Here is a 24,999-nt window from a genome sequence, read left to right as displayed (position 1 = left end):
AGCTAAATTATTTACCAACAGAACAAATGCTATCTGATATTCTTACCAAGCCTCTAAATAGAGAGAAACGTTCATTTTGGGAAAATGATGGGATTGGTTTAAGTTTTATCCTGAATTGTACTTAATTGTTAAGACAATAATTTAAGGGGAGGTGTTAGAAATGTAAATTATTGTAACCCTTTTGTAACCTCAGTTTAGTTAGTTAGTCCTGTAAGAGCAAGTTTGTTCGACGCAATATAGTGATACTTGTGTGTCTCGTGTTTTTCTTTTCATCCCAAAACCCAACAGGGGCCTCCTTTGGGAAAAAACACACGAAACCATTCATTAGACGTTTATGCTTGTACAAGCTCCCGAGAAAGCCCTTCATACAAGACATATCCTAATAAAACTGAGGAAGAACAACAACTAGAGAAGGCTGACATGTCGGTACCGATGGGGGATGGAAAAACTGAGAGACAGAGGAATTATGGAGATACAGGGCTTCCACAGCAAGGTCTGATCAAGGACCATCCTATAGTTCTTAACACTGGTACAGAATGTAAAAAAGTTAGGATTGGAAGAGAGAACTGGATCAAAACACAACAGCCTTGGACTTTTCCACGATCAAGCCCATTTTCATCGGTCCAGGAGCTAATTGTGCTTAAATCTTCCTGAATTTTTACAGGTAAAACTTGTAAGTTTGGAGGTGTGAAGGAAATTTTATTATTTATGGCATTATTATGGTAAATTTAGGAGAAGTGAATATTGGCTGTACTGTATAGAATAAAAAGATGGAGGTTACATCTCTGTTGTACGATTAACAGGTTGATCTCATTCCATATTAATTCGATTTTTTATTACTAAGTTACAACAGAGCTAGGAAGCAACAACTTTGTGGATTAGCTCATATGACAACACTATTTACTTTCTACACTAGGGGATTCTACTGCCTACGCTATATGGACGACTTGCCGTAGTAGTAAAAGGCCGCCATGCGAACATTGTGATGGATCGTATACAACGAGCCCTCAATCTGGTTGACAGGTGGTGCAGAAGGGAAGAGTTATCCCCCACAAAACCATAGTGATTCCATTCACAAGGAAAAGGACTACAGGAAGCTTAAAAACTCCAAGCCTAAACGGGACTTTGATTCCATTTTCCAAGGAGGCCAAATATCTAGAGATTACACTAGATCAGCGGCTCACGTGGAAGTCATACTTAACTAAAACCACCCAAAGAGCGAAAATTGCCTGGGGAAGGTGCAGAAGGCTCTGCGCCATGAACTGGGGTCTAAACCCCAAAATGACCCTATGGCTATACACCTGTGTCCTAAGACCAATGTTGACATATGGGTCGGTGGTATGAACCAAAACTCTTCAGGCCAAAGCAATGAGGCTGTTAAGTGGCACCCAAAGGCAAGCGTGTCTCAGTGTCACGTGTGCCATGAGCACAACGCCAACTGTGGCCCTGGAAGTGTTGTTAAACCTCTCACCACTTCACATTTTAATCAAAGGAGAAGACAGAGCAGCAGCCCACAGGATCATAAATGGACAACCATCTGCAAGGATAGGCGGGGGGCCGCGGTAGCCGAGTGGTTAAGGCGTCAGACTCTCGGCTAGTGGATCCCGCAGTCGTGGGTTCGATCCCCACCGTCGCCTCTGGACTTCTTCTGTCGCTTAAGGGGACCGGTGGCCGCAATTGAAAGAAATTGACACGGCACTCATCAATGGAAGAGGCGGGATCGGATCTCAGCGACCCTGAATTTGGTCCCAACCCCCTTCAAAAATGAGTTTTTTCGATGGAAGAACACCGGTACACTTCTGATGGAGCACTGCCACTTAAGAAAGCACATGCACCGGATAGGAGTACAGACAGAAGAAACATGTGCAAATACTGCCAGGAAGAGGAGGAAACCGCAGAACACATTTTATGTTTATGCGCAGGTCTATGTACGTGCAGGTTCTTGCAAATAGGACAAGAAAAACCATAAGCAAGATCCTTCACCAAGGAACCGCTGGCAAAGCTGTGGGGGCTGGTTAATAGCCTGAAGCTGGCCAGAGAATTATAATTAACAGAGGAGTACAATAGATTTAGGTCGAAGTGCAGTAGGCCTTGTGGTCGTCTCTCTTATCCTTTCTTCACTAGGGAGGAAGTCGCCATAACATTGGAGCTTTAGGTGTCTTAGAGGATTGCCGGAAAGGGTTTGGTATGAAGGGCCAGGGTTGTATGAAAGTGTTGACTTCTTTCAAGTTTAAGGACAAATAGATTTTGGAGGTCTGCGTAGACAGTAAGTTTGGATTACGAAGTAGGAAGCTGAGGAAGGGGTTTGGTCTCGAATGGCTGGATTTTATGGAGGTTGGAACGTCTAGGTTAATTGAAAAGACTGCGGTATCGGCATATCTAGTACATTATCATGATTAGAGAATGGGACCCAGGATGATGCCTTCTAGAACACCCACCGGCAAGTATTTTCCGATCGTGCTTAAAAGTAACGGTCAGTATTTTGGAACGATGTTTTGCCGACTCACCGTGGCTACTAAGTAATCCTTTAAAAATGCTACCATTTAGCAGTCACTTATGTTCCGATGCTTCTACTGTCTCACTGCAAGTTTCTTAGTTTTCGTAAGGTAGTAATTATATATATATTACGTGTAACCAAGACCCGAGGGGTTAAATGCCTGGGTAGACTCATACCCCATCCTTAGAGGTTCCTGGACTTGGTCGGCTCACGTGTCCTGCATAAAAAGGTGGTGATTTTATCTGATTGTATTTGTGATCATAGCCTGTGGCCAAATTTCCACCATCTGCTTCGATAATGTTTGTATCTTTCAAACAACACCCAAAGAAAGTGAAACATTCCTTCAGGGAGGTTGCGATGCCTACCACCATGTTGCACTGTCGAATGATACCGATGTCGCCTGGAGGAGTTTGTCCAGGTGCCATGGAACAAGGATAAGGTCAGGGATATAAACAGGGCGTGTCGAACCTTTTTCAATTATTCTTAGCAATGTAAAATTGAACTAAGCCAATTGTAAATTATCAGAAATCTCCTATAAAAACTTGTTTATTGTCAACTGCAGCGTCGTTAAAACGTATTTTTTTGACATTTTTTACCATTTGCGTTTTAACGATGCAGATAAACGTCATTTTTAATGAAGGAAATGATTTATTTTTGCAAAAATATCTGGAATCCGCTATTAGAAAAAGAAAATATATGCAATATTATAGAAGGAAAGGGACATAAAGAGAATCAAAATATAAAAACAATCTGTTTGATTATACAAATGATACTGGCACTGCTTAAAATAGGTGAATAGCCAGGATAAAATAGGAAAAATAGCCCAGTTAAGTCTAATTTTATGAGATGCCCATCATAGTTGACTTATCTCAAAAGTTGAAAGATAAACGGCAACAGTTGTGAAAAAAGTGCACGTCCCGATTTTCCACAGGTTTTTGTACCAATTGTCCTTTTTTTCCCCTTGGTCCTGGTGGAGGATTAAGGATTTCACTCGGGCTGGAACCGTTCAAAATCGACTTTATTGCCCGTTGGAAAACACTAACCCAGTTATTGCCCGGCGGGTCATTTTCCGCTGGCGTGTAACATTTTTCGAAATGAAGAGCGAATTTCAATTCTATCCTGATGGGATGCGGATGTCGGAACGCCCGGAGATAGTAAATAAACGGCAAATAACCGGCGCGGTCTTATTATTTATTTCCCCTTTATCGGGCGGACTTAAACAAAAATTAAAAAAAAAAAGTGCTGCAGTACAATAAAACTGACGGCTCGGAAGATTTATTATCTATTTTTCGAAACATTCAAGCCCAGAGAGCACTGAATTTATTTGTATTCGACTAATTTATTAAACAATTCCAGCAGCACCAGTTTCAATTTTAAACAGTACAATAAAACTGCCCATTAGAAATTTCTAACATTGCACAGGATATAACTTTCAACCGGTTTAATGGATTTTTAATTATCTCTTGGGAAAATTACAGCACTTTTAATTGATACAGCTAATAAATATAATAAGTTGCTGGTTTTACAATTTTCAGACATTAAACAGGTTTATAGTGAATTATTTTAATTATAATAAAGTAAGCAAAGTTATGTCATTAAACGGAGAAGCAATATTTATTTTTGTATTGTCAGAATTGTTGGCAGGGTTTAATTTATACTATTATTTTATAATTGATTTATGAAGACATTTTGTCAGGTGGGAGGGACTGGGGCAACACTGATTCCCGAAAGAGGGGCAGGTTAGTTAAGTACGTCATTATTTTTCGTGTATTTAGAACGTACATAAGAACCAAAAAACCAAAAAACCGATATATATGAAAGTGCGTGTGAAAAAATTAGAAAAATAGGTGGAGTTAAGAGGAGACGAGAGAGAAGAAGAGATTTTAGAAATTGTGGGGAAATAGATGTATAGATGCAAACTACCTAACCATTCCATAAACTCTAACCCTAACCCATTTATGGTTAGTGGCCTAATTGACCATGTAAATTTTTTCAGTTAATTATTTTTTTTACGTAAGGTCTTGGTTCAGATGAAACATGGCAAAAAGAGGGAAAATTCGGAAGGTTGTAGGTTGAGATGGGGAGTTAGTGTCCGAGTGGGTCGAAGTCACGATAGCTCAAATGGTTAGAGCAGCGGCGCATTGAGGCTCGTGGGTTCGAATCCCGCTCACTAACTTTTTCATCTCAACCAAGACCTTACGTAAGAAGAATAATTAATCTAACCCCAACTCTAAACTAACCCTACCTTACATAACAGGTCCCCTAACCCTAACCTTAACCCCAACCTAAGCTCACCGAACCCTAACCTTATATTTGAGCATTGTATGTCACTGTAAGATGTACCATGGTTACATGATTACAATGATGTTCATGGATATCTTTAAACCAACCACATATCATAGTCGAAATAGTTTAAATTTGAGGTGAGTAATGTGGCTGATAGTTCTACTCACATAAGTTAGTACTTTGAGTAGAAAATATCACAGTGTACAGTACAGTGTACGGGTACTTCCGAGTTCTCACAAGGCAGCATCCTTGGTCCATTCCTATTTGCAATATACACTGTCATTCCAGCTATCTCTTTACACTTTACACTATTTTAACTGATGACATTGTTCTTACTTTCCATTCAGATCCATCTTAGCTCAGTGATACTAACCCTAACTTCCCTAACCTAAAATCAAAATACTGTTATATTGACGTTGATATGGACTTGCGAAGTAGAAGTATCGGGTTGGAAGATCCAAATATTCCCTCATCGAGTTTGTTCAATTCAGAATACATGGAAAATTCTGTGAAGCTTGTTTTTCGATGAAACCATTCTTGTCTGCATAAACAAATTTTCTTGTGGGAAGCAGTCATTTTTATTGGTTAATGATCTTCCATGTCGTTTAAGACGACTGTAGCTCAGAGATCATTAAAATATTTATTTAAAAAAAAACTTTTATTTGTTCCCACTAGGCGAGATCTATGATTTAAGGTTTAATCTGATATGCAGGTCTGCAGCATCTTTGCGTTTATTTATTCTTCACTGGGGGTTACAAATTGTTCTAGAAGTTGGGGTTTCGATGAGGTTTGTATGTGTAAATTATGCCTGACGATTATTTCCTTGGGGTCGTGGAACGTCTTCGGAAGGCGATTGCGGGTCGCCGAGGTGCTTTAGGTTGGGAGGGATCCGGCCAGTAGGTGGAGGAAGGATAAACCGCCCCACCACAGGCAGGCGAAGAACGACCAGTTGAATACCGGACGGTATCGTGTCAAGATCCAAGAGCGGGTTTGTTGGATAAACATAAAGAAGAACGCTAAAACCGTTTCCAGAGGACCAGTTAACAGTTCCATGGATGAAACAGTGATGTGTTAAGTGTTGACAGACGACGAGAATTTCGGGCCAGGATGCGGCATCTAGGCCAATTCTGGGCCTTTTTCGCCCTCATCACCCTCACATCGACAGGTAATTAAAGAAATCATTTTTAGACAAAAAATAAAACAACCCTTTTGGAATATTTTATCACGGACATCGCCTACTGACGATGGGCGTGTGCCCTGTCTAAGAGAAAACGCCGGAGGTACCGTTAGATTTTGAACCGGGATGACTCGTTTTTTCCCCAAGATTTTATTCTCGATCCGCTATAATATTCTGCCCTGTTTTCACCTTCCAAACAAATGTAAGGAAAATAAATCAAAAATTTCTACAAGAATCATATATAAAATATCATTTTTTTGACCCCTACCCGAGTGATTTTACGTTTTAAGCTTGTCTAAACTGTAACAATTTTAAGCTTCATTAAAAAAATTATAATCAAATATTTACAAAAAAAAAATAATTACACACTTGCTTAATTATGAACGAACTTCTAAAATTAGACAAAATTTTGGGCTGTTTTCACCTAATCTCATCTTAATTTGCAACAGATTTGATTTATTAAACGTAATCCTCTAGAAAAAATCTTAACTATTAAAAAAACTAAAATGCGTGTTTGCCTTGTATTTAGCCTAATTGTAAGGTACCCATGAGAAATCATCTAAATTAGGTTAAATCATGGGTGACATGTGATTCCCAATTTTTTCAATTTTCGAAACATCCTGGGAGCCCGATTTTCTGAACACTGATATATTAAAAAAAGGATTAATGTCATTACTTGCGTTTTATGATGTCTCAGGTCATCATTAATTAGGGAATTCTATGAAAGAACATGATTTTTTTCCAATATGTTTCGACTTTTTACCTAATCAAATATTTAAAAAATCAATTTTAAACTCGTTTAATTATGAACGAACTTTGCATCTAAATCAGACAAAATTTTGGGATGTTTTACCTAGTCCCATCTTAATTTGCAACAGATTCAATTTTTTAAACGTAATTCTCGAGAAAAAAATCTTAATAATTCAAAAAAACTAAAATGCCTGTTTCCACTGTACTTAGCCTAATTGTAAGGTACCCATGAGAAATCATCTAAATTAGGTTAAATCATAGGTGACATGTGGTTCCTAAATTTTTCAATTTCCAAAACATTCTTGGTGCCAGATCTTTTGAACACTGTTGTATTTAAAGAACAATTAATAAAATTATGTAATTACATGGGTTTTATGATGCCTTAGGTTGTTTTTAATTAGGGGAATGCGAAGAAAGAACTTGATTTTTCTCTATATGTTTCGACTTTTTACATAATCAAATATTTAAAAAAATTAATTTCCAACTTGTATAACTATGGTCGAACTTTGCCCCCAAAAACAGACAAAATTTTGAGCTGTTTTCATCTAATCTAATTCTAATTTCCAACAGATTCGATTTTTTAAAAGTAATCCTCTAGAAAAAAATCATAACTATTAAAAAAAACTAAAATGCGTGTTTGCTTTGTACTTAGCCTAATTGTAAGATACCCATGAGAAATCCTCTAAATTAGGTAAAATCATAGGTTTCATGTGGTTCCTAAATTTTTCAATTTCCCAAACATCCTGGGTGTCAGTTCTTTTGAATTAATAACTGATATATTTAAAAAAAATCATTAATAACATTTTGTCATTACGTGCGTTTTATGAAGTCTCAGGTCATCCTTAATTAGGGAATTCGATGAAAGAACATGATTTTTTCCCTATATTTTTATGAACATCCTAGGTGTCAGATCTTTTGAACACTGATATATTAAAAAAAAACATTAATAACATTATGCCATTATGTGCGTTTTATGATGTCTCAGGTCATCCTTAATTAGGGAATCCTATGAAAGAACGTGACTTTTTCCCAATATGTTTCGATTTTTTACCTAATCAAATATGTAAAAAAATTAATTTCTAAATTGTTTAATTATGAACGAACTTTGCTTCTAAAATTATATAAAATTTAACCTCCTTTTAATATCCTTGACATCATGTCTTTTTAAAATTCTGATTGATTAAAAAAAATGTAATTACGTGGGATTTATGATGTCTTAGGTCTCTTTAATTAGGGAATTCTATGAAAGAACATGATTTTTTCCTATATGTTTTTGATTTTTTGTCCTGACGTTTAGGACAAAACATCCTTGGCACCAGGTCTTTTGAACTCTCTTATAGATTGAAAAAAATCCCCACATTATGTAATTACGTCGATTTTGTGATGTCTTGGGTCATTTTTAATTGGGGAATTCTACGAAAAAACACGATTTTTCCCTATATGTTTTTGACTTTTTGATCTGACGTTTAGGAGAAAAAATTCTGGGTCCAGCTGTTTTGAACATTCGGAATTGAAAAAAAAATTAATAAATTTATTTAATTACCTGAGTTTTATGATGCCTTAGGTCATCTTTAATTGAGAAATTCTAAGAAAGAACATCATTTTTCCCTGTATGTTCTATATTTTTTGACCTGACAGTTAGGACAAAACATCCAGAATTTTTTAACCTTTTAATTCTGATAGATTTAAAAAATCATAAAATTATGTAATTACATGGGTTTTATGATATGCTGTCTTTTTACATCCTTATAGAGATTTCATACAACAAATTTCTTTTGCTTTTTAGACCTGCCTTGTAGTAAAAAAAGTGGTGTTCGTTTTTTTTGTTGAAATCTTGAAATAAAAAAGGCCGAAAATTAGGTCAAAAACATGGGTTGATATGTCTCTCTTAGGTCTTCTTTAATTGGGGATATCAAGAAGAAAATTTAATTTTCCTTAGGTTTTTGACCTGACATGCAGGATAAAACAAATCCTGCGTACAATTTTTGTACTGAAATGCGTTTTTTCGCTTATGCTTGGTCAAAGACATCCCTGGGAAATCTTCCAAATTTGGTAAAATCATGGTATAAAAATAATTGGGAAAAACATGAGGCTTTCCCAATTTTATTGTTGAAAAATTTTAATTTTTTAATTGTCTCATACCCTGGATTTAAAAAGCACGGTTTCATTAACCTTTTTTCCTATGTGTTTTTAACTTTTAAAACCTGACCTGTATTTAAAAATGTGGGGTTCTTTTTAAGTACTGATAGGTGAATATAAATTTCTTAAAATTTAGTAAAAACACGGGTTTGATGGCATGTATTCTTTTCTTTGGTAATTTTATGAAAAATATTCGATTTTTTCCTTATGTTTTTGACTTTTTGACCTGATTCAAGATCAATCATAGGATCATCACTTTCAGAAAGGATCCTTATAAGGCAAATAGAGAAATAGACGAAATCTAAAATTTCCTGGATGTCAGGTTTTTTAAAACCCTCTGGTAGATAAAAAATCCTAAAATTAGGCAATTACGTGGGTTTTATTATATGTCTTCCTTATGTCATCTTTATATGGAGATTTTATAAATAAAAATCCATTTCGTTGAATTTTTATATCTGACGTGTTGTACAAAAAAATGGTGTTCGTTTTTTTTCTTGAAATTTTATTGATTCAAAAAACGTACTAAAATTATGTCAAAAACATGGATTTTATCATGTCTTATTTTATTTATTCCTTATACGTTTCTGGCTTTTCATGCCAGTTGTGTAGGACGAAAAAAATTTAGGTTCCAGTTCTTTAAGCTATCTGATAGATGTAGGTTAAAAAAAAGTCGTCCCAGTTATCTTTGGTAATGTTTTTCAGAAAAAGTTGATCTTCGACCTTACATTATTTCTGCTTTTTTGACCTTAGAATACAATATTTGCGTCTCACAATGTGACCAGATTGAAAACATCTCTAAAATAAAGCAGAAAAACGTACATTTTGTTTCTTTTAATGTGGAATATTGTGTTAAAATCTTGGTTCCGGGGTTTTGCTCTTCCTAAAATGCTTTTTTTGTTCCATAAACCTCATTTTATTTAGTTTGGAATGAGTAAAGTTTACGTTTGGTCCCCAACCAAATATTTTCTATAGGCTAAGGCTGGTATATGTCCTAAAAGTAGTAGAAACAAATCGGTTCTATGATGTTTTCTCATTTTTAATTTTTAATTTTTTAAAGAATAAGGCTTTGTTTTATATTTAACCTTCTGTCCCTAATATCTGGCAAAAGCACGGTTGAAATTTTATTTGGATGGTTTATTTATTAAATAAATTTTTTAAGATGACTCAATTTGATAGTTTTGTACAAACTATGCGAGAACAAGGGTTGACTGTCACTAGCACTTCAAGTGCAATACAAACCTTAATATCTAGCAATAAATTTTTTAAAATCTTTTTATAAGTCCAACTTATAAATCAACAGAATAGCTCAATTCCTCGATGAAAACTTTCGGAATAAAAATCACGTTTCCTCTCTAAAATTGAAATAGGTCGGCAGCGTGACAGAGAACTCATGTTTACAGTGACCTTTTTGACATTTTCTCCCCTTTATCTGTGACGTTAATTGTTCGAAGAGTATCTCATTTTACGTGCATGTGTGTCCGCGTCTCCTTTCTCTCTTTTTGTGAAAAAGAGTGAAATTTAATGAATTCCCAGGTAAAAGAAATTTGTTTAAATATAGATTTATGTACGAGAAAAGGTGTAAATTTTGACTCTTTTTCTTATTTGTGAATACATTTACACGCAAAAAAGGGATACCGTATCAATTTTATATTTTTGCATGCATGCTCTAAAAAATATGTGAAATTGAATTGGATTTTTTCTTTTAGATAAATAATTTATATTCTGGAATTTTCCAAGCGGTTTTAAATGTCAACAATTGAACCATTTATACATTTCTAACAATAGGATTTTGTTGAATTATATTGTGTGTGCTATTCAAATTTGCAACGTTTTCTTCTTTTATTGGATATTTGAAAAAAAATTACAAGTTAAATAATGTACAGGAATTTTTGGTGGAAAGTTTCTACATCGTGAGAACATTTAAAAAAAATATAAATGCACTCGGACAAACGCTATTTGTTTGTTTTGTTTTTAGCTTATTTTGTGAGACACGAACTGTACAAATGCCTGTCAGGCTCTCAAGAAGTTAGCGTTATTCAATTAAGGTCTTACGGTAACAAGGCGAGATACATGCTTGCAATACTTGTGCTATAGAAAATCTTCAAAGTGGTTTTGTAAGCCCTGAAAGCATTAACACGTCAAACTGTGGTTGTCAGGACACAAACCACAGAGAGAAACCCAGAATCTATATTCGGGATAAAGCGATCGATCGTAAGATCATCTATTTCAGAAAAGATCCTCACAAGGCAAATAGAGAAATAGACGAAATCTAAAGGTACTAGATGTTACTCATAGTTGAACCATCGCCAACACTGGGTACCACTTATATCATGTACAAAAAAGGTATTTAGGTGTTGTACTATTCAACTGAATCCTGCCATTCTTTACTAAAAAAAGGACTGTCTTATTGTACATAGTGTTTGGTATATAACAACCTGACAAACTGGCCTGGTAGTTAAACGACTTGACTGGTTGGCTAGAAGAGGAACTTCAAGACCATATAGGCCAAGAAAAAAATATACTTGGGATAATAAGATCAAACATAGGCTTCTCCATCTCAGATTTCGAAGATGCCAGACATAGTAAAACACATCATTAAAGAACCCTAATCAAATCTGGTCAATACCAGGATTTGTGGTCTAATGGTTGCAATCACCTAACAAAACACCTAAACAACAGGGTATATGGTACGATGACACTTTTTGGTTGTACAATGTAAGAACCAAGAAGATCTAGGTACTTAAAAAAGATTTGTTGCAAGTAAATCATCTTCTTCTTGAAAGATAACTCAAAAAGTTGAACTAAACTAAAGAAGTATGGAAAGTAAAACAAGCACAAAGGAAACCTGCATGACGGAAGTTATCATTGGGATTGCAAGATCAATGATAGACTCTTCCTTCTCAGAATGAGCCCACAAAAACCAAAAGAAGAAATTGAAGAACTCTAGAGGTACCAGATCTAGTAAATCATTAAAGAACCCTTACCAAAACAGACATATTGGTACAGCTAAACAAGATAAAGTTCATAGAATAGTAATATGTACCGGTCATCTGAAAAAAACACCTACCAATCATTTAACAATGACTCCCATTTGTCTTCTCACAAATGGAACCTATATCTTCCTCATTTAACTCGAATGGCCTTCAATGTAAAGTCCTCAGTTCTTTCCTGTACTCACCTGCTATCCTACATTCTATTCTAAAATTCCGATCGATTATTGCGCTCCGAAACCTCCAGACAACTGCCTACAATTTTTTTGCTTCAAAAAATCAAATTTAGCCCCATCAAATTCCAAAACATAACCTTCATCTTCCGTCGCATCTAGTTTCACCTCTCTTCCATAAAATATCATTCGCTAATTCGTGCTGTATATGCAACCTGTTCTGAAATCCTCATACATGATTTCCAATAAACGAAAAAACATTCAAAACATGAGTATTTTCATCGATGACCCTGTCTGGAGGTTATGCACTCAGGAGGAAGAAAGTGCCATCCTAGGGTGACCAAGATGACCCAGAAAAAAGATCTGCAATGACTCAATGGCCACCTTTTAAAACAACGATCGAATCTTGAACTGAATTAAGTAACAAGGAAAAGCACAATAACCCAGCATCCTCAGGCTTGGGAAATAGCAAAACCCTGCTTTATACTATTCTTCATTATCATGCAGCATGGAGCATCTACGGAATAAAGACAAACCTAGGGTACTAGGACGACCTGGGACAAAGAATAAAAGTAATGACAGTCAATGACCTACTACTTAAAAAAAAGGATCGAGTCAATTCAACGTAACTGATGAACTGGGGAAAATAAAATAAACCAGAAGGCGCAGTGCTTGTGAAAAGACTTGCTTTTTAGTATCTTTTTCATCACCATCATCATCTTACAGTTTATAAGATTCAAAACATTGAAATATTGTCAACTTTTAAACATAAATTCTTCTATTTTACCGTGTGATTCTGTCTTTTCGGTATTTCTAATCTTAATGATTTTTTAATGTGTGTTTCCCCCTTTTTAACGTCAAGGCGTTTTTATTACTATGTTAAGGCTCTATTCAAACGTCAAAGGCTTCTTATCCAGGCCCAAAAGGTACGCTATAGCCCAGTTTCATTTGAATGTCAGAATACACGATATTTATGCGAATAATGTTTTTATATTGGAACGAAAATAAAGAGAAAAAAAGGTCGTTTTATCATCTCGGGGCTTCCCAAGTTCGTGGTCTTAATTGAGATATATTTGGAACATTTATGCAAAGTCGGTTTTCCCCCGTAGGGAAGGACAAGGTAAACCGCTTTTTCAACGAGATTCAGTTTTCCTCAAAAAATTAAAAGGGTATTATTATTCTTTTCTAAATAAAAATGGTATTAAATGAATGAAAGTAGGATTAAAAACATGTGATACAATTTGGTTGGATTCCTGACATTTTTTATTCAAATCCCGTTTTGGGAGTGTGAATGAAACTATTTACAAACTTTATGGCAAGGTCAAAACTCTCCAGCGATCTGTTATCACGCCCAGGGAGCCTTTGGCCATCACCAACCAGGAGACACCCAAAGGCTCAACCTAATTCGAAATATATATCTGACATTTTTTATACAAATCCTGTTTTGGGAGTTTGAATAAAATCATTTCCAAGCTTTATGGAAAGGTCCAAACTCTCCAGGGTTATGTTATCGCACCCAGAGAGCCTTTGGCCATCACCAACCAGTAGACACCCAAAGGCTCAACCTAATTTGCAATATAAATCTGACATTTTTGATACAAATCCCGTTTTGGGAGTTTTAACAAAACCATTTACAAGCTTTATGGAAAGGTCCAAACTCTCCAGTGATCTGCTCATGCGCCTAACGAGTCTTTGACCACCACCAGGTGACTCCCAAAGGCACAACCTAATTTATAATATATTTCTGACATTTTTGATTCAAAACCGTTTTTGGGAGTGTGGATAAAAAGTTTTTGAGAAAAGCTCAAACTCTCGTGATATCAGTTCAAGATTGACCGGACCATCGAGGTACTTGATACGGTTTAAAGGCACAATTTTTCTCTCAGGCCGAATCTTCTTGCAGATAGATGTGGTTCAGATCCTCTGTTTTGTTACAAATACGACACTTTTCGTGAGAGCGTATGGTTTATACTGCGCAACTATGAACAGCATATGCCGTGTGGAATTGGCAATCCCAAGCATTATAAAAAACTTAGCGTTTTCCAACTTCCAGCAAGCCAGAAATATTGATTAAGAGTGGAAAAAGCAAAACCATCCAATCTATTTGTGAAATAATTTTGGAATTAATCAGTGTGGCTGATTTTGCAAGTTCATCAACTGTCTCCTGCCGTTCGCAGATGCATTCTCACCAGCAAAGAGTTTAAAAATTGGATTTCAAGTTCCATAGCTTTTCTTAAAGATCTACGGATTGTAACAAATCCTAAGCATGGTTGTCAATTTGTTTTTGTCCGATGAATTTTTTACATTTTTTGTTTATAATAAACGATAAATACACAGTCCTCTCACGTTTCCCACTGTTTACATTTCCCGAGAAATCTCTGCGGGGGTAAATTATTGTTTGAGGAAGTCGTAAATTCATTCAACAAGCGGTCCCCGCTGAAAAACGTTCTTGGGGTAGAACTACGATGATTTTTAACTCTTTAACTAGAATGGGTTCTGGTATAAAGGTCTAAAACGAAACGGAACTTTTGATGAATTGTGCAGGGTGCGTGCATTTTTATTATAATTTATAAACAACCCGCCGTCGAATTCCTCGTAGGGAGCCAGTATGTCCTAGCTTTTCTTAGTCAGTAAAATATATAGACCCAGGGCATTTCCTAGTTAGCAAGTTTGTTTTTTTTCCGCCTGTTTTTTAAATTTTATTCTTTTAGATTGCTCTTACTTTGTTCTGTAAATGTTAAAAATAAAGAATCACCTCCTTTCCAGGAGATAACTGTGAAGATAAGGCTGACAGGTGTAATATATCCATTTGTTTCTGCCCCGAGGGTCGAGAAAGTATGAAGGGCCGAGCAGCTGGAGAACCCGAAAAATAAAAAAAAAACCCTCGTTCTTGTTTCATAAATTGCAAGTTTTTCGTTTCATTTCATTGACAAACCAAGACTTCCCCATATTCTCCTGTGTTCTGTCTGTATCGGACAGAACACATGATCTTGTCGGGGAAATACATATTTAAAAAAATGTTTATATGTGGGTATTGAGTGTTACGCAGCATGATATACAGAGACGTTGTCTTTTATTTTTAATTCGAGATGAAGAAAGTACAATTCGTCGTGTCAGAAAACAGCTAGAACATGCGGATTCACAGTTACAATTTCTGACTCTGTAATTCAAGGAGATTCGTGTGTTTAACTCTCTTCCCTTGGGCTTTTTGTACGTGTTCCTTATTCTTAAAGAAATAAAGAAGAAAAAAAATCAAAAAGATCAACTGCCAGTTTTTGACATAGAAATATAGGTTGGACGGTCATTATTTCCTTGTGCGACGCTCTCGGTTTTTCTTTATATCTTTATCTCTCTCATTACCACCTTATTTCTTTCTCTTTATCCGTTTATTGACCTACCGTTGTTTCTACCTATGCTTTTCCCTCTATGTGTCTCTTATCCTACATTTTCTTGCAACTCCTTCTTTCTTGATCTCAGTGTCAATTTTTCTATCTCTCTGTCTCTCCTTATCGTGTTTGTTTATACATTTCTCTCTCTCTCTCTCTCTCTCTCTCTCTCTCTCTCTCTTCCTCTCTCTTGATTATGTTTGTATGATTATACGATTGGTTTTAGAGGTTTTTAATCGGTGAACTCCTAGTTAACCATGTTCAGGAAGTAGGCTATTTTTTTAGTTTTTATAAATTTTATTTATTTGCCATTTATTATTATGCAGACTGACAGAGAGAGAGAGAAAAGAAGAACAAAAAGTCGAGCTTTGAGAGAAAACTCGAAAACGTCGCTCACCTCCGTCTCGTCCGAATCCCTACTTCATTAGGGATTATGTCCTAATGTAATTGAATTGTCTCTCTCATCCGATGTGAAGGTAGCGCACTTTTAGACCGAACGGAATAAGCCGTTTTACTTTTAATCCCTTGACATATTTATAAAAGCCTGTTTCTTCCATTTCCCCCTGGTTGCTTGACGCCGAAGGATTAAGTCGAAGCCGACGTTGGAACGGGTTGAAATAAATTTGGTGTTTAAAAATTTAAACAAAAACCCCGACGATTTTCTTTACTTTTTTCCTCTTATTTCCAGGTTTGAACAATTTGATTAAATTAAGTCCGGTAATGATTGGTACGAGGCGAGGGGGAGGATTAGGCTGTCGGGGCTCATAAAGGCCAAATTATGTATGTATAAAGGGGGCGGTGGGGCTAAGCTTGCAAATTCCCCCTGGTAATTCAACGGCTAAACCGGAATTTTAACGAGAGCCGGGTTAATTTTATAGAATTGTTTACGAAATTTCCATCCGGCGTGGCGTTTTCCGGGCTGCGCCACCGTGGAAAACCTCCCGGCCACGGAAATAGAATCGGATTAGCTTTCTGAAAGTGTGAAGGGACGAATAAATGAAAGGGGCCAAACGACCCCTCATTCTGTCTATATTTAAAATATTAGGCCAATTAGGGAAAAATGGGCAGGACTCAGAAAGCCTCTGGGGCACAATGTTCCGTTGGAATTATCGAAATAACGCACCGTGGGAATTATTTACGTTTCATTTTTGTTGAAAACCGTAAAAATTCTACACTGTAAGAATTCAAAATTAAAAGTACATGGTTTTATCGCTTATTAAAAACAAGCAAACCACATCGTCTTGTAGGCCACAAGAAATAATTACAAAATAAGGAAAACCTATTTCCTAAGTACCACACAATAAAAAAAAATCCAATACATTCTATACATTTAAATAAAATACAGAACTGTAGCGTGATAGTGAGCGGAGGATTAAGGTCGGATACAAATACGCACACACACACAAGCCACAAACGCAGACAAGGCCGAACCAAATTAACAAACAAACACATACTCAAATATTACAAGCTTGATTTTTTTTTAGAGAGAGAGAAGGAGAGAGAGAGAGAGAGAGAGAGAGAGAGAGAGAGAGAGAGAAGGAGGAATGAAGAAGCGACAATAAATATGAACGATAGAAAGGACCGACAGACAAACAGACAGGCATAAAAACATAACTCATATATTCAGAAAGAGGGAAAACCAATGAGTGAGTGAGTAAGAGAAAATGGACAAAGAAGCAATGAGCGTCACGGAGAAAGGGAGAAACGAGAGAAAAAGAAGAAGGGAGAAAGAGAGAGAGAGAGAGAGAGAGAGAGAGAAAATGAGTCATTGAGTGAGTGAATGAGAGAGAGATTGAGTGATTGATATCGCTTTATTTACATAATCTCACAAGATTTGGTATCGTATCACTAAAGAGAAAAGAGAGATAGAGAGAGAGAGAGACAGAGAGAAAGAGAGAGAACGAGGGTCAGTGATTGAAAGAAAGGCAGACAAATACGAAGATAGAAAGCAGCTGAACGATGAATGAAATGACACTGAAAAAATTGACGAAGAATCAATGAGCGTCATTGAGAAATAGGGGATAGATAGAGAGAAAAAATGAGAAGAGAGAGAGATAGAGAGAGAGACAGGCAGGCAGACAGGAAGAGCGAGCGCGATAGCGAGAAACAACGTCAAAGAGTGAGAGAGAACTGAGAACAGGAGATAAACCGATTGATAGCTAGATAGATAGATAGAGAAAGAAAGAGAGAGAGAGAGAGAGAAAGCAGAGAGAGAGAGAGAGAGAGAGAGAGAGAGAGAAAGAGAGAGAAGGCAGAAAGAAACAGACAAACAGGAAGGAAAGAAAAAAGAGTATTTAGATGATAGGAGAAAGAGAATGTTGAAAAAACAGACAAACAGAGGGAGAAGTAAAAACAAAAATATTGTTTACGTGGGAAAAGGTCGAAAGAAACAGACAAACAGAGAGAGGTAGAAGAAAAAGCAAATAGATTGTTTAGGTGAGAGAAGGGAGAAGGACGAAAGAAACAGACAAACAGAGAGAGGTAGGAGAAAAAGCAAAAAGATCGTTTGGCGAGAGAAGGGAGAAGGTCTAGAAAAACAGACGGACAGAGAGAAAAGAAAAAGATTGGTTAGGTGATAGGAGAGAGAGAGAAAGAAGAAAGAAACAGAGCAAGAAGGAAAAGAAAAAGGCAGGAGAACGACTTCCATTAAAGAAAACCGGAAACCTGAAAAAATAATAATTGCCAACTGTGAATCAAGTCAAAAAAAATTTTTTTAATGTTTGCTATGAAAATTTAAGAGTTTTAAAGGGTGGTTAAAACGAATTCAAATTGGCTTTTTGAAAATAAGTAATAATAAATTTCAGCCTACTTGACTGATAATATTTTTGGGTAACTATTTAAACAAAGAAACCGTCATTTGTCACTGAACTGTTGAGCAAACTGTGGTAAAACGTATTTTTATATAGATACAAAGGTCATATTCGTTTTTTGCACCCCTAAAAACCCCAGAGAACACTGTTTTTGGCAAATCAAAAAATATTTTCTTTTCTTAAACTGTTCGCCTTTCAAATCTCTTTGATTTTGTACGGAAATCATAATAATTGTCATAACTTTTAAAATATTTCATCGAACCATGAGAAAATTACCAGTGCTTTATAACACTATAAGTTGCATGTAATGGAAATCCACATTCAAAAAATGTATTGTTGAGAGTGCCAGTGAGATATTGCTGTTTTATGTTTATGTCAACACTACATGCAAGAATGGCACACTTAAGCAGAAAAAATAAATTTTTTTTTGCATTGTATAAATTCACTTTTTTCCACATCCTACATGTATTTGTTAAATTTAAACAATGTTTGTAAATCCCAGGCCCTGAAGATGATCTCAATAAAGCTCGAAACGTTGGCACGATAAAGAAAATGTTTTTCTGAAACCTACATCACACCAGACCGCATCTCACGATTTCTGAATAATTATAGTTTTTGTAAATTTATATATATCTAGTTTTCATAATTTTTCAAATGATTTTCTTATCCTAAATAATTAAAACAAAACAAAAAACAAAGCAATAAAGTTAATGTCAAGAAAGGCGTAAAAGAAAACTTTATTAGGTTTTTATGTTGGCCTTTTTCTACGAAAAGTTAATTGGGACATTAGAAAATTTTCCTTTGGGATATATTTGTTACTTGTGAAAATTCTAAGGAAAAAGCCAGCACTGATCATTGTATTACTTGCTGACTATGAAATATAATATCGTAACAGGTATTCGATGAGGTTCTCAGTGTGACCTGGATTATCAGGGATTACAATTGTTGGTCGAAATCACCGAAAAGGTTCTTTTAACCAAGTCGACTTCGTAAGTTTATGAAGTCTAGGCCCGAGGGTTGGGTGTAATATCGCGTCTATTACAGGCCCCCCCACCTTTGATCATCGTGACTTTGCTGAATCCGTATTGTCTACATTGAGCCTCGGAAATGAAAATAGAGAAAACTACCGCTTTGCCGGCCCGATGTCGTGACAAATTGACCGGCAAACTCTGGAGAAAGCCGCCGAGAGAAAGAAACCAAGATAAAAGTAGGGAATCGCGACTTGAGAAGCAACAAGTGGCCGAGGGAAATACAAAAATTCAACCCCCCCACCAAGATTCTATCTAATTTTCCGTGTTTTAAAAAAACACCCCTCCTCGATTAATTATCCCCTTTGAAACAAACAGATAAAACATCGACCAGTTGAAACCATCAACATCGACCACCAGATCAAAAAACTCAAATAAACGGAATTGTATACCCTTCAAAAAGGAATGAATTTGCAATTTTGCAAATGTGATCCTTATCAGTTATCACGATGAATCTACATACCGACTGTAAAAATATCGCGATTTATTTACATTTAAAGTTTCGTTCTCGGTTGATCAGATGTTTAGGTCAAAGGTCGTTTATCAGTAGAATCCCATGAGAATACCACTGAAACTTTCCCCGTCAAATAAGCCCATGATCATTTGACTGATTAAAGAATAAATAAAAGAATGTCTTTTAATATCAGCCTTCATGCTCTTTAGATTGATGAAATAACAACTGCAAACGCAATAAATATTCTCTGTTTATAACTATTTCTCTGACCCTTATGTCTGTCGGTCATTAAATATTTTTTATTTAAAAATATTACTTAGGCAAATATGTGTAACCTGCATTCTGTTAATCTTTATAGTCTAATTGTAGCTTGGGCCTATTTTAGTTCGATGTCTGGAATAAAAGCGACTTCAGGCAAAACCGTACAAAGTGAGAGAGAGAACGAGAGGGGGGAGGAGAGAGTGAGAGTGTATGAGGGAGAAAGACAGAAAAACCGAAAAGGAGGGTGTAAGAGAAAGAGAGTGCTCCCTACTTGGAACTTAAGAAACGTATAGTTTGAGTGAGAATCAGAAAGAAAGAGAGGGAGAGACAAAGAAAACCGAGAGAAATAGAGAGCTCCCTACTAGGTACTTAAGAAACAAAGTTTGAATTTTTAGCGGGGCATCGGTGGTAACGGTTTAGGCGTTGACACGGCGTACATCACTGTAAGGTAAAGGTCCTGGGTTCGAATCCGGCGGCTCTGCATTCGAACCCGACATACTTACAAATGGGCTTTTTTTCAGAAACACCGGCACCCTGATGGTTGATATGACCTCTGCTGTTGCGAGCCCTCATAAAAATAGTAATAATAAATTTTTGAAATTCGATGGAATGGGCTTTCTATTTTTAAAGAAAAAATTGCATGGTTTCAGTTTTGTTCCGTTTGTAAATTATACAAAGTTAGTACAAGAGGATTATCCAAAAGTTGTATAAATATGCTTTTACTTTTCCTTTACCATTAGTACTTGAGTCAATTAATGACTTGATTATGTATGATGATGTTTTTGTCATCTTGTATAAGGTGTTTTGCATACCCACAAATCTAAGCTCTTCGTTAAGCTTAAGTGCTTAAGTTCCCATGTGTATTCTTTGGTCTCGTCTTTTCCTCTCCCAGGAGTAGGAATTTCAGCTTGCATAGACTTTCACCAACAGAGAACATGTTCTGCAGAATCATCTAACTGGCAATATCTGCACATGCTTTCAAAGTTTATACATTCGCCTGTGTATACATTGTCCGGTTAGCAGTCCTAATACCATTCTAGTCCTAACACATCGTAGGTTTGGGAATTCTATCATTCATTTCTGCTATGGTCCTTCGATGGACGTTTTCGCATGCATCCAGGAATACAATTACATTGAACGGAGGACTTATTCGAACTTGTTGCGAACCCTCGTAAAAAAAAAAGTTTGAATGAGACTGAGAAAGAAAGAGAGAGACAGGAAAACGAGAGAGAGAGAGAGAGAGAGAGAGAGAGCGAGCGAGAGAGCGAGACAACGTTTGAAAGAAAGTCAGACAAATAAAGAGAGCCACTTCCTGCTTATAACCTTGACGTTCAAACTACAAGTTCACCCCCTGGCCACAATAGGAAATCTCACAATGTATTCACACATAATTCACGTATTAATATTTGAATCATCCATAGTGAAATGGAGCGATTTCAGGGACATAAGCATGGTGAGGCATTTTCAAAGTGTTCCATTTCAGCGATTTTCGTTGTATACTCGACACTTAAAAAAATCAAACTATTCCTATAGTTTATTTTTATCACTGGATATCCAGGGTTTTGCAAAACATACCCATGAACAAATGAGCCTGACAACAAAGATATAACGAAGCTTTACTTGAAATAGACGCAAGAAAATATCAGAAGAAAATAAAATACAATTATGTTGGATACAGTTTCTAGATTAGGGACCTAATGTCCTCAAAACTCATTGAAATGTTCCAAAATAGGAGAATATGAAACCTCCAAACCCTGAAAAACCTAATATGGTGTTTCAAATTTCCACCCAGAACAAAAGGTGAAATGGACGAATTACACAACCTGGGTACTCAATGATGACCCAATTGAAGATCATTGGGGGACGTCAATGGGGAGGAAGGAACTGCCACCTATGATCTTCCGATCCGAAGCAGCCCCTCAAAGGAGACAGGGAGAAAAAAAATGCAAAAATGACCTTCTTGAAAGAATCAAGCCAGTTCAACTGAACGGAAAACCTAGGAAAAGTACGATAAGCCACAAGGCTGCTTGTGAAGTACTATATTTAACTTAATACTTCCTAGTATCCCCCATCATCAGACAATTTATTATTCCCTTGTAGGTTTCCTATGTTGTATTAATGTTATTAATAATGTTAATTCCTATGTTATATTATTAATCTTTTGTTAACAGTGCTATGGAACAATCACTTTTACTTTTATCACGTTTCCACCTTTTCAACTGATTTGCATTTACATTCACAGAAAACTTTTACAACTGTTATTACATGAGCTTTCGCTCTTTCACATTCAGGAATAGGTGAAAAGCGCCCATTCTCTACTTTTACGTTTATCTCTCATTCGCGAACTCTCATGAATTCATTGCTATTTTTATGATAGATTTGCTGTCATGTGTGCTCGATGGTATTTTTTTCTTCTTTTCCAGAGCTTAGATCGAACTTTACGGTTCGAAGGGTTTTATAATGGTTATTGTCCAGCTCTTTTATCCTTTCAAGTCGGAACATGGTGTAAAAACGCGAATTTGGATAACTCCGGTCGAATTGGTTTTCTCCTTCTTCTTTACCTTACAAATTTGGACGGTTTCTCCAAATTGGCCGAGTTTTTCTATGCAGATCGACTCCAACTGTGATCGAATTTTTTTTACAAAAGATTTTCTCAAAAACCTAGGTTTTTTTAAAAGGAAATTTCTAATTATTGGGTAAATTTTGTAGGTACGGTTAACAGTTATCGTTAGTGTTTACGAAGTTTAAAAAAATTATACCGACTTATGCAGTTTTATTAAATCAACGATGATACCTGGAGTGTTTTTGGGTTTTACTCTCATAATTTCCCCATGGATGTTATATTTTAACAAAATATATTATTTATGTTTTTCCTTTAAGCGAGGAAAGTAAAAAACAAGGGTTTTGCGCTAAGGTCAAAAGCATAAACGGTGTGGAAGATGCCGTTATGCCGTGTAACGGGACAGGGCCGACGCTTCCTCGAGACCAAGGAGGGACCAGTTGGCCCTTTCTCCTTTTCCTCTCCCACTTCGACGATCCAAAACGGAGTCCCATTCGCCTTTTACATAAGAGAATCGGGGAAGAAGTAGAAAGCCGTGACGATTTGGTATTCAAAGGGCAAGATGCTGCTCCGCCAGTCGCAGGGTCGACATCAAACCCAAAACGACGAGGACTAAGGAATTCTTAAATTATTCTAAAATTCTTCTTTAGTAAAAAATCTCCACCCTCGATCATACAGTGGAAAGGATTTGTTAAACATTAGTTTAACTTGTACTCTCTTTGAAAGGCCTCGGAGCATAAAGTAAGCGAAAGTCTGCCTCATGGAAATTGAAACTAAAATTAATTAAATAACTTTTCATTAAAAGAGATGAGTTTTAAAATGAACAAATTTGAATCACCAAAGTTGATAATTTTCCTCTCTTATTATATTGCACACTAACATAAATAAAACTTTCCCGAAATTTTTCGTCTCTGTTATGCATGTTTCCTCATGAAAGACCATGATTTTTTTTTTAAACTTTATCATTCCTATTCATTTAATTAGCTTAACAATCAGTAGATCTTCACTTAGATAAGTTTCCTCTTGTTAGGATTTTCATTAGGTGAAGAATTTTCAACAAAACCACTCGGTTTTGACGTGGGTCTACAAGTTACAACTGTTTTTTATTCATTAACTTCACTAGGTCTGATGATTTCTCCTTGCTGGACTTCAGTATTATGGCTCATCATCAACTGTCATGTTTTAACGTTCTGTTTATCAAATAAAGTTTTATCTCACTAGGATGACGTTTTGACTTCATTAGGTCTTAATGTTATTCATGTCAAGTCTCAGTAGATCTTCGTTTTGACGAATTTTCTCGTTAAATCGAGGATTAAGGTTTCAATTTTTGTTTACACATCAGGTTGTTTAATTTCTCTAAGAACGGCAGTGAGGCGTACCTACTTTACTAGGGCTTAATTAGTTGTTCCCCTTTGTATAACTTCAGCCTGGTTTGATGTCACAAGGTCTTTGGAAATACTTGACTCAGTAGGATTTCGTTTAACGTTCTTTCTTGGTTAAATAAAGTATGAAGTCTCAATTTTTAATTATTTTTTTCTTCATATAACTAAGGATAAATTAATCTTTATTTAAGGTATTGGCTGAGATAAAAAATTCAGTGTCATGAGTGGGATTCGAACCCACGACCTTCGGCTAAATACGCCGCTGCTCTACCGCTTGAGCTATCGTGACTTCGACCCACTCGGACACTAACTTCCCACCTCAACCTCACCTTTTCAATTTTTTATTCCTTTTTGCCATTTTTCAAATGTCGTGTAATCTATTTGATTTTCGGCGACAAATGAAATGAGGTTGAGTTGGGAAGTTGGTGTCCGAGTGGATCGAAGTCACGATAACTCAAGTGGTAGAGCAGCGGCGTATTTAGCCGAAGGTCGTGGGTTCGAATCCCGCTCGTCACACTGACTTTTTATCTCGACCAATACCTTAAATAAAGATTAATTAATTGAAAGGTGTTATTTGATCAATCAGACCACGAAATCTAACAAATTTACTAAGTATAAAGTTATTCCTGTCAAACCCCGGTAGGGCTTCACTTAGTCAAGTTTGAGTGCCTGAGTGAAGAATCTTTTCAATGAAAATGCCAGTTTTGCCTCAGAGATTTTTATTTTGTCGTTCCTATTTCAAATCAAGTATGTATAAAGGTCCAAGATTTGACAAAACCCGATTAATCTTTAGTAGGCTTTAAGCTGTTTTTCTCATGTCTCATTAGAGCTTCGTTTTAACGTTCCGTTTCGGTTAAATCGAATATGAAGGTCCAAGTTCAAACTGTATTTCTATAACTTTACTAGATTTAGATTATTCTTGTCCAGTCTCAGTAAGACTTCGTTTTGACATTCTTTCTTGGTTAAATCAAACATGAAGAAACACGTATTGACTTATTTTTCATCAACTTAAGTCTTAAGCTCTTCCGGCCAAGCTTTATTCCCAAAGGTTCTTCAGTACCTAATGGAAGAATGGGTTCACGCTTCAACTTATTATTTGCAAATCA

General features: G+C 36.2%; 1 protein-coding gene across 1 annotated transcript in view; it reads left to right on the top strand.

The window, feature by feature from the left end:
* The first annotated feature begins 5,724 nt into the window (after positions 1–5,724).
* LOC106665919 (low-density lipoprotein receptor-related protein 2) overlaps positions 5,725–24,999 on the top strand; it is a 154,521-nt gene continuing 135,246 nt past the window's right edge. The window contains exon 1 of the mRNA XM_014392729.2: positions 5,725–5,948. Coding sequence (XP_014248215.1) covers positions 5,891–5,948 — 58 coding nt within the window. The 5' untranslated portion in view covers positions 5,725–5,890. The remainder of the gene's footprint in view (positions 5,949–24,999) is intronic.

This window comes from Cimex lectularius, unplaced genomic scaffold, assembly GCF_000648675.2.
Source record: "Cimex lectularius strain Harlan isolate CLEC.00 unplaced genomic scaffold, Clec_2.1 scaffold300, whole genome shotgun sequence".
In the NCBI taxonomy this organism is placed as follows: domain Eukaryota; kingdom Metazoa; phylum Arthropoda; class Insecta; order Hemiptera; family Cimicidae; genus Cimex; species Cimex lectularius.
Note: the sequence above shows the minus strand (reverse complement) of the source record. Positions and strands in the feature narration are given on the sequence as shown.